Here is a 10,779-nt window from a genome sequence, read left to right as displayed (position 1 = left end):
TTCTCTCACCAGTAGCCTACACTACATCCATGGAAATTGTTCACTTATTCTCTCTCTCTCTCTCATATATATATATATATATATATATATATATATATATATATATATATATATATATAAATTTTTCTCTTTTTAACCAGTTCTGTACCAACGTATGCTTCACGTTGTTCTTAACCAACCCAAAACTCTCAGTGATGACCCTGCTTCTATATATAAAGCTTTATGAATCCTCTAAGTTAAGACTTATGATCTCCTGGTAAGCCACCAGACATACTTCTTCAAGGATGAAGGTAAAAAATAGACGCTCACCTCATCCTCCCCCCACTCCCCCTCCTAATACCATCATCCTCCCACTTTTTTACCCTCCTTTGTTTACCCTAGTACTTAAGCTCAACGCCCATGCTTCTCTCTCTCTCTCTCTCTCTCTCTCTCTCTCTCTCTCTCTCTCTCCTAAATCTGCGTTTTTGTGTTCACAACTATATACTCGTATCTTCGTAAACAGAACGTGTCAGTGCGTTCAGTGCAAACATTTGTGAACCTGTGAGCACTACTGATCTCGGGTCTCAGGACGAGCATAATGTATGCATTCTGCATGTCATTGGGTACCGTGTGTGTGTGTGTGTGTGTGTGTGTGTGTGTGTGTGTGTGTGTGTGTGTGTGTACACCTGCGTCAGTGTAAGAATGTGCGTGACTTCCCATGTGCGTATCGGTTTGAATGTAAAGAATGTCTCTCGACTGCCTTACATGCCTCCCTCTCTACCTTTAACATAATTATTCAACTTCCACCTGTCTCACCTGTGGAACCACATAAACGAGAATACTCCCCCCCCCTCCCAACTCTCTTTTGTCGAACAACATAGGTGGTTCTATTTCTGTTCTGTCTTTTCGTCTCGTACTCTTTCTCTTATTATCCCTTAATCCCCCCATCCCCAAACCCCCCTTACTCCCCCCTTCCCCAACCCCCCCTTACTTCCCTCTTCCTCAACCCCCTTCGTCTCTTATCTGTTACTCTCTGTTCCTTCCTCTCCTTCCCTCCCTCTGGGCACAAAGGCAAGGCGGATCTACGGGGACTAAAATTAACCCGCGAACTCGCCGGTTGAGCCAGCTGATCTAAGTACACAAACCCACGTGTGTCATGTAAACAATGACCACGTGTTTAATCGGACTTCACCACTGAACACGTGACGTATATGCCATACCTGACAACACAGTAAACCTTTCCATAGCCTCTTTCCTGTAGTTTCTTACTTTTTTTTCCTTCTTCGTTTCTTTCATTTTCTTCTCATCCTGCTTCATCTTACTTTTCGTTCCTCTCATTTTTCATTCATCCCTCCATTATCACTTCATTCTCAATCCCATTTCATACATTCATTCCTCTCTCTCTCTCTCTCTCTCTCTCTCTCTCTCTCTCTCTCTCTCTCTCTCTCTCTCTCATCAGCATATCTAATAGCCTAAGAGGATAATTACACGACCATTCATTATTCTGTCAGTCAATAAGCCTTAAGCTAACAACTTAATTACACGGTGCTATACGACTCGCTGTGTGTGTGTGTGTGTGTGTGTGTGTGTGTGTGTGTGTGTGTGTGTGTGTGTGTGTGTGTGTGTGTGTGTGTGTGTGTGTGTGTGTGTGTGTGTGTGTGTGTGTGTGTGTGTGTGTGACTTTCTTCTTGCCACATTTTTCCGCTTGTCGTATTATTTCTTCATACGGTAAGAGATATATTCCTCGGTTTATCTTCATCTGCCTAAGCTATTATTTTTATTTATCTTAGTTTTGTTCGAAATCATTTGAGTTATCGTTCTGCACTTTTCCTCCTTTGTTTTTTTCTGCATTTCCTTAACCAGTTTTCTTTTTACCTTTAAACACATGACTCTGCTTTGTAGTAAACGGCTCATTTGTATCTTTCCATTTATCTGATCAGTGATGCATCTAAATCATCTAACAGCCGGCTTGAAAGTGAAAAATCATTCTTCATAATCCTTTTTTTATTTCCCGCATCCGTTTATGGTTTCATCGAACGTTGTGTTTTCTGAATATTATTCCCTAGGGTTTACCTACCGATTTTTGTGACTTACTTTATTTTTACCTTGATACGCTTGTTGCAGATTATCTTACCTTTTTGGGGGGCTTCATTTTTTTATAATTATTCTTAAACGGTTTTACTATTAATGGTAAATGAGGAATGGTTTGGGAAACAGGTCTGAATGAGTGTAATAATGATGGTGGTGTTAGTGTTTGAAGAACGCCCATACTGTCATGCATTCTTACTGGTGTTAGTGGTACACTATGAAGGTACACAAAAATAAGAAACAGCGGACACAGGAGTAAAATGCACAAGAGAGCAACAGTGAGTATGGACATCCTCACACACTGGAGCATATAAAAACGTGAGTAACAAGGTAGACACAGGACTACGAGTAAGATGGGACACCACCAAGTGAAAAAAAGATATATACACACTGACTCAGTATATGATGTACACGAGTTAAGTGTGAGTACAGAGGTTGCCTACACAGGAGAGCGAACTTAATGAAGCACACACCTCAGCGAGCGATGGGTGCACAAGAGTTAATTATTAGGAAGTACACACGAACGAGCGTCATGTCCAGGTGCACAAGGGGGCAAGCATAATGTAAGGCGCACACATGGGGTGTAAATTGGCTGCGAGTGAGCGAGGGCCACACAGGACAGGCGTGACCGTACCGTGCGGGTGCGTCGGCGACTGCGTGGGCGTGATGGTGCGTGTGGTCCTCTAGGGGCTCCGGGGAGGGCGGGGGACTCGGTGGCGCCAGGCTGGTGAAGGAAGACGGACGGGGACGGGTCAGTAGCTGAGGCGGAATCTCCAGCTCTACGCGGTACCTGCAGGAGGCCGAATGCGCCCGACGCCTTGACCATGACCGCCGTCGGGTAGGTGGCCGCGACCTCTCCCGCGGCACTGAGGTGTCGCGACTCTTGTGGCTCCCCGAGGGCGGTAGGGGCGAACGTGGCGGCTTCCCGACGTCGCTGTTGGAGGCTGCGCTGGACGGGCGGTAAGGCGGGTCGTCATGGGATGGGGGCGGGCATCGACAGTCCGGGGTGGAGGAGTGGTGAGCGGGGGGCTGGAAGGTGGGATGGGCAGGGTAGGAGCACCAAGACCTCCCCAGGTCCCACCCACCGCCCAGACACGACATGACCTCCGATAACAGGGATTGGTGCTGGTGCTGGTGCTGGTGAATATGGTGTAGGTGCTGATGATGTAGCTGTTGGTGTTGTCCCCACACCCCTTGCTGCCACGCCCACTGTTGTTGCCGTTGCTGTTGCTGTTGCTGCTGCCAGTTACAGAGGTGCTGAGTACCATCACTGCAGCAGGCGTGGCAACAGGGAGCGGATGGGTCCTGATAAAGAGGTGAGAGCGGTCTGGTCTCCTCGGCCACGAAGTCCTCTTCCACACTGGCTGCAGCAGTGGCTTCATGATACTTCAGAGGAGTACTGTTCCCCTCCTGAATCTCCTCCTCGTGAGGGGCACACAGGGTGACCTCAGTGAAGCTCTTCTGCAGGTGTGGTGTGTCCACAGTGTCATCGCACTCGCTGGTGTCGTCGTCAGTGTCACAGTGGATGGTCCACACTCCTGACAGGCGCCGTCGGCTCGGTCTAGACGCCGACGAGTCACTATTACCATCTTGGGTCGAGTCCCCGGAGGTGTGGGGTGTGATGTTCTCGTACGTGGGTTGGTAGACGCAGTCCTGCTGGGCCTCCTTCAGGTACACCTGGCTGTAGAAGTCGCCGCTGGAGGTACTGGATCTTACCTCGGAATCCGTGGCCCAGCATGGTGTGGCGTGCACCAGCTCACTCTCACGCTGCCCGGACGCACTGGTTCCCTGAGCATCCTGGTGACAATCGCCCAAATCGTAGCTGGATATACTTGACCTGTTGGAGGAATCGGTAAAGGCAACGCAAGGCACGGCCCGCACCACACCTTCATCCACACTGTCACCAACATCACCTTCATCCATGCCATCACACTCCTCTCCCTCCGAACTTGTCGTCGAGGACTTATTAGAGTCTGACGTGGAGGGACACGACTCAGGTGAGTGGCACTTTAACTCGTCGAGCTCTTTGATATCACTTGACAGCTCGTACTCATCGCTGTCACTCTCACTGTCGTCGCGCACCGATGTTAGCGACACCACATCCTCATCCGTTCGAACACGGATTTTTATCTCCCCTTCTGACAAATCAACATCCACATTACAGTTGAGATCGCCGCTTATAGTCCTCGGGAGGTTGGTGGTGGAGCTGTCTTTCGACTTATTTGATGTAGACCCAGGGACTGTGTTCTCCTTCAGAGATGTCAAAGACTCATACTGGGGGCAAGTCACAAACGAGCACCCACTAACATCTTCGTAGAGAGATTTTGGACGGTCGTATATTGTACTACCGGCGGCGCTGTAGTAAAAGGACGTAGACTCAGACGCGACAGACTCCACCGAGGGGGACAGTGACAGGTGCCCCTCCCTCCCTCCGTCACCTGAGCTGTCCTCCCAAGTGTCATCTGCCTGCAGCGGTCTCCTGAAGTGGGTGGGCGAGGAAGGCTGTGACCCTCCTGACGTGGACTGTGACAGTTTACGTGTACGTGCGGACTGGGGAGGGGTAGTGGGGAGCGACGGGGGGCGGGAGCGTCGTCTGCGGCTACGTGGGGTGCCAACATACTCCCCTCCACCGCTATTCCACCTCCCCTCCACCCCTCCCCTCTGCCACTCCTCGTAAATCCTCCTTCTAGTTTCAAACATCTGGTCCTCGCTGTTTGAATCACTGGCCACAGGATTGGTGTGTTTAATTCCGCTGCTATTAATACTTCTGTCTGACCCACACTTTCGTTTTCCTACTATCTCCCCCCACTGCTCCCTTCCACCCCGCTCCGGCTTTGCTCTGTTATCACCATTCTCGCTACAGCTGCTCTCTGAGTTCCCATCTCTCGACCTTGCATGCGAACTGGCCGACCTTGATCTGAGGGCCACCGGGGGCGTTCTGGCACTGTCTGACCCCCAGCTGTAGCTTCTGCACCTGATATGATGCGCTGAGGACTCGGTTATTGCGCTTGTTCTTCCGACTTCTTCCTTACTTGTGCCATCCATAGGAGCCACATCAGTACTAACTGAGTGTATTTCGTTGAAATTAACATCTTTGTAGGACACGTGAGGGAGGTGAGACGAGGGCTGGGGAGAGGCAGGTAGGTTGCACCGGAAGTTCTGATCTACTGACTGCGAAGCTGGCTCTCGTCCACGCCGGACCCTCGGGCTGGCCTTTGGAGACTCTGAAGACTGTCCACTTAATTCTTTACTGCCGACATTTAAAAAAGCTCTACTTGAGAATTCTCCGGTATTTCTGCGGCGAGATGGTGGAGTGGGCGTGACGAGTGAAGCAGCTGAATCATGGTTATTCTTGCGGGCGCGGCGAGGGCGTGGGCTGGGCACGGGCGGCACGTCACTGACACCAGGGTATTCTGGGCCAGTGGGGCTGCTATCTTGGGCAAAGATGCACACCTGCACACCCTCACGCTTGGCTACGTCAGGGCCACTTGCCGGGCCACCTGACGACGCTGCAGCCGCTGTGTCGAGGCCTTGGGAGACAAGAGGGTCGCATTCTGTCCTCTCAGGGCTGACAAGGTGGACACTGGTGGGTGGTGGGGGGCCAGAGAAATAGGTGGGGAGTGGTGGGACAGAGAGGGTGGTGGGGAGTAGTGGGGCAGAGGGGGAGGTGAGGAGTGGTGGGACAGAGGAGGAGGTGGAGAGTGGTGGTGGGGCTGATTGGGTGGTGGAGAGTGATGGAGGAACAGAGGGGGCGTTGGAGAGTGATGGAGGGAAGGAAGGGGTGGTGGAGAGTGGTGGGGGGATAGAAAGATTGATAGATAGTGGTGAGGGGACAGAGAGGGTGGTGATGGAGAGTGGTGTCGGGGCAGAAAGAGTGGTAATGGAGAGTGGTGGCGGGGCATAGAGGGTGGTGACAGGGAGTGGTAAGGGGGCAGAGAGGGTGGTAACGGGGAGTGGAAGGGGGGCAGAGAGGTTGGTAGGGGGAAGTGGTGGGGGGGCAAAGAGATTGGTGGGGAGTAGCTGGGGAACGGAAGGAGGGGAGGTGTCGTTAATGCCACAAATCACCACACTGGCATTCCATCCCCTCGTCTCACTGTCCTTCGTCTCGGTTTCTCTTACGTCACTGTCCTTCCCCAAACTTGCTCTTTCATCGTCGTTTTTTTTACTTTCCATCGCCTTATTTTCCCTCCTTTCCTTTTCACTTCCTTTCATTTCATTTTCCTTCCCGTCTACCAGGAATTTCTCACTCTCCTTCCTCTTCCTCTCCAGTGTTTCACCCTCGCTGCTCTTGTTTTCTTTTTTAACACTCTCCATATGAACTTCAGTCGTCGTTACTCCCTTAAATCGAGGAGCCGCTGAACTAAAAGCATTCAGAATACCCGAAAAATACCTTTTGGGCTTCGACTTACTTTTGTTTTTCTTACTTGACTTTCTGTGACTATCATTATCTTTGGTACCGTTTTCTTTTTTATCTTTAGTACAGTTTTCTTTTTTATCCGTTTTATTGTCTGAGGTAGCGAGCTTAAATTCTTGAGACAGAAGTTTGGGTGATTCAGGTGGTTGAGTGTCCCCGATGACGTATTCAGAAACACAGGTTTTATTACTAGGGAAGGAAGCGAGGAAGGTAGGTGCCTGCTTACTCTTGCCCCCCATGCGCCCCCCTCGGAACTGTGGGGGACAGAGAACAAGTTCACTTCTCATCACCCCACTCTCCGTTTTTTCCTCACACTGATCCTGACTCCGGGAGGGTTTGAGCGTCTGTGTGTCGCTTCCCTCTTCGCCACTCAGAGGCACCTCCACCATTGTCCTTTGTGTCGTCTCAGCAAATCTGCGGTTGTTCCCAGTTGCCACCTGGATTCGATGTAGCTGAAAGTCGCTCCCTGGTGCACTCCCCGACATTCCTCCATAAATTTTTGTGGAGGAGGCGGTGCTGGTGAAAGACGCGGCGCCTTGGCTTCGATCACTACCTCTGCTCCCTCCGCTGATGGGGATGGGGATGGGTTTTGATCTGGTCCTGGATTTCGATTTAGAGCGGGCATTACAACAGCCAGAGGTGCCGCTGGAGGAGGAAAGGGTGTCGGTGCTGGCCCTCCATTCTAGCGAGGACCTGTGACGCTTGTTGCCTGAGTCCACGCTAGAGGAACGTCTTGTGTGTCCTTCAGGTACACCGAGAACACCTTGTTTGCTGCTCCACGCCTCCCCACCAAAATCTACTCCACTACGATGCACTCCACTATCATTTAACCCACCTGACACACACTTTTCCCGGCCGGTATTTTCATACACTGGGGTACTACTCACCGAGGAGTACTTCGTCCAGGCATCCTCGGCAGTAGTGTACTTTCCAAGGGAGTACTGAGGCGGGAGTGGACAGGAGTTGCGACAGTAGGGAGAGGGCTGGTCTCCCGCATCCTGGCTGGGACGACGGGGGAGAGGGGGGCTCAGGTGGATCACGATGTTGCTTCTGTTCATCTCGTCAAGTTGTTGAGTCTGTGAGTTTTTGTCAGTGTTGCGGAAACCTCTGACTGTCTCCTGCGTGATGGGGCTGCCCTTGGGAGCATCAATCACCCTCTCCTTCCTCAGTGTTTCACTCTCGGCACTTTTACTCTTCTCGTCAGCCTCGACACGATCCCTCTCCTCCGGCCTGACTAGATGATTCTCTTCACCCTCTTTGTTCAGCTGCTGGCTTGGCACGGCTGACTCTCCTGACGTGAGGGCCGCACTCAGGTCCAGTGCACTCAGGCCCTCCCTCAGTATGCTCAAGGCGTTCCTCACCTCGCTGCCTTTGGGGATGGAGTGTTGGTGAGACGAGTGTTGGATGACTATGCCTTGAGTCAGGATTCTGTGGGTCCTCTCCACAGTGCTGTCATCAACACTGCTACTGCCACACCCACCTCCACCGCTCACACCACACCCACTACCCGCACCCACACTGCCACAACTACATCCAACACTAACACCCACACTCCCACCCTCGCCCACACTGCTGTAATTACCGCCTGTACCGCCCACACCGTTAGCAACACCCACTTTGTCTATCGACCTGGTGACACAGTGCCGCAGCTGGTCCCAACACACCCTCTCGCCACCCACCTTAAACTTGCCATTGACGAACTCAAACCTGTCCCCCGCACCGCCGGCGAGCACATGGCCGCCTGCCTCGTCTTTGTGAGGGGAGGTGCTTCTACCACCCACCCCGCCGCCCACGCTGCCACCACCACCCCTTGCCCCACCCCTCCTCTCATTATTTTTGCTGTGCGGCCGCAGCGAGCGCCGCCTGCCGTCCTCATGGTGCGGCAGGAACTGTGTGAGGTTGTGTTGCCTCACCCGGCGCAGGCCCAGCTTGAGGCGGCATAGCTGTGTGTCGTCCACACTACACGATTTGCGGGGCTGATACCCACACTCTGCTGCGGGACTGGGAGGAAGACTGGCCTCCCCGCCCGCCGCCTCCACTCCACCCCGCCTATCACCGCCTCGCAGCCCGCTTCTCACACGAGCGTCAGCAGCGCTGGCACCCAACGGCGTCACAGTCCTGGGAAGTCGGTGCCCTCGTAGCTTGGAGGTGACGTCACGAAGGCGTCTTACATCTGGCGCACTCTGCCACCGCCGCCACGCCTGCCCCGTCGCGTCACGATCGCTCGGCTCCACGTCACCCTCGTACCCCTCGGAGTCGTCTGTGAACCACGAATTGCTGTCGTCGGAGTCGCCGTAGGTGGTGTCGTCGATGCTTGGCTCCCATGCCCTGCACACACCCACACCCGTCCCGCCCTTACATTCACTCTTACTCTCTGAGGAAGCTGAGGTGGATACAGAGGTGGAAGTTGAGGATGAGGACGAGGTACGTGGAGGTGATTGAGTCTTATTAGTACTTAGGAGGAGGATGTCCGCAGTGAGGGAGCGCTGGGTGGTGCCTGGTGAACGGAGTGGTTTGGTGTCCTGGCCTTCCTGTAGGTCCGGCAGGTCTCTGAAATACTCTTCCACCACCTGCTTCACGAAGGCCTCCTCCTCGTGCCACGTCCGACGTTCACCAACCCCTGCCTTACTTAACGCCCTGGGACATCCTGCCTCCTGCAAGTCGTACTGTTGTAGTTGGGTCTTCTCCACGAACATGAAGGTGTCGTCTGTGGGACCCTGACCTCCCCCCTTGCCTTCCCCAGCACAGCCCTCAGCTCCAGCCCCAGTTCCAGCCCCAGCCCAACCACCACCACAACCACCACCACAACAAGCAGAGTTAAGAGCATGAAGCCTTGCACTAACCCCAAGCGCCGCCACCTTACGGCGCCGAAGGTTGGCGCCGTGTATTTTACCATAAGAGTTAGAAGCCCCGGCGACAGCCTGGCAGCCGCAGGGGAGACTGCGGCAGGGCGCAGTTCTGGCGTGGGTGAAGGGGTGGCGCTTCAGGTGCTCCACACCTTCATACCCGCTGAAGGAGTCCCCGCCGGAGGTCTCCCCCACACTGTCCTCTAGGCTGCTCAGGTGCATACAAGACAGAGACGCCCACCTGTAGCGGCTTTTGCGATGGCGATGGCGGTGGCGAGGGGCGGCGCCGTCCCAACACCTCTTCTGACCCTTACGGCCGCCACACGCAGCAGGGTTGACCCCCACCTGTTGCCGCAGGTACTGGTGTCCCTCCAGGTGGGCCAGCCTCGCCCCGCACCCTGCCCCATGCTCGCACTCCACCAGGGAGGCAGGCCGGGACAGAAGGCGGTGCACCAAGCGGCGAGGTAGAGAAGGGACAGTCTGGTGTCTGTGGTGGGTCTCACAGCTGCTGTAGTAGAGCGGCTGAGGTTCTGCAGGCGGCGGTGCCTCGGGGCGACTGGGGCGCGGCGTGAGGGTGATGCGGAAGGGCTGAGTCTTGGAGCGCCACTGCACATTAACACGGTACCGCCCCGGCTTCAATGTGATGGTGAAGCTCCCACGGCCCCCACCATCACGACCATTCTGCCCCGGCATGTACTCCTGCTGTTCGGGTACGCACTGCGGCCCCTGATGCTGTTGGTCTAGATGTTCCTCACTGAATTGGTGATGGAGGCCTGGGTGGGGATGACGGAGCTTGGGGGGTGGCGCTCCTGGTGTGGGCGGGGGTGTCTGGTAATTGAGGGAAGTGGCAGGGGGTACGTTGATTTCGGTGTAGCACTGGTGGTGGCATGCCCCGCCCTTGAGGCTGGTGCGGGCGTGTCTGCTGGAGGTAGTTTTGGGCCGCGGCAGGTGCCTTAAGAAGTAGGACTTGAAGCGCTTTTTGTATCGGGGGCGGGGCTGCTGATACTCGGGGGAACTCTGGCTGGGCCCGGGGTTCTTGAATATGTCGTCATACTTGGGCGGCTGGTCCAGCTCCCCCAGCGGATAGCGGGTGGCCTGCTGCGGAAGCACCACGCCGTTTAGAATGGTGTCAGTGGGGCTGAGAAGAGTGGCGCGAGGGGAGCCTGAACGAAGGTCCAGATTGACTCTAAAGACGTTCTGGTGGGCCACTCTGCCAGACTGGCGTCCCCACAGTCTGTTGTTTGCCATGGACGTCACTTGCTGCCTGACGCCTCCAGGGGTCGCCTCCCTTACATCCTCACTCCCTGAGGGGACAATACGTCACACACACACACAAGTCACAGTTATTACTATTAATACAGCATTAACGTATTACATCGCTCAACATGGTATATTCCTCAGTACAAGCGAATCCGTAGTAACTCCATGTATACAAACTATTATCATTATTAT

The 10,779-nt window shown here is 53.9% G+C and overlaps 1 protein-coding gene across 1 annotated transcript in view; it reads right to left on the bottom strand.

Moving 5' to 3' along the window:
* The window catches only part of LOC145401944 (uncharacterized), a 148,633-nt gene extending 139,084 nt beyond the window's left edge, over nucleotides 1-9,549 (bottom strand). The window contains exons 1-2 of the mRNA XM_080274051.1: nucleotides 5,963-9,549; nucleotides 2,722-5,635 (exon numbers count right to left, since the gene is read on the bottom strand). Of these exons, the coding sequence (XP_080130177.1) occupies nucleotides 2,722-5,635; nucleotides 5,963-9,549 (6,501 nt within the window). The remainder of the gene's footprint in view (nucleotides 1-2,721; nucleotides 5,636-5,962) is intronic.
* Nucleotides 9,550-10,779: the final 1,230 nt, after the last annotated feature.

The sequence above is a fragment of the Coenobita brevimanus genome, chromosome 57 (genome assembly GCF_032717465.1).
Source record: "Coenobita brevimanus isolate Jiangsu-jjx chromosome 57, ASM3271746v2, whole genome shotgun sequence".
In the NCBI taxonomy this organism is placed as follows: domain Eukaryota; kingdom Metazoa; phylum Arthropoda; class Malacostraca; order Decapoda; family Coenobitidae; genus Coenobita; species Coenobita brevimanus.
The sequence above is the reverse complement of the archived record's forward strand: the minus strand, read 5'-3'. Positions and strand labels throughout refer to the sequence as shown.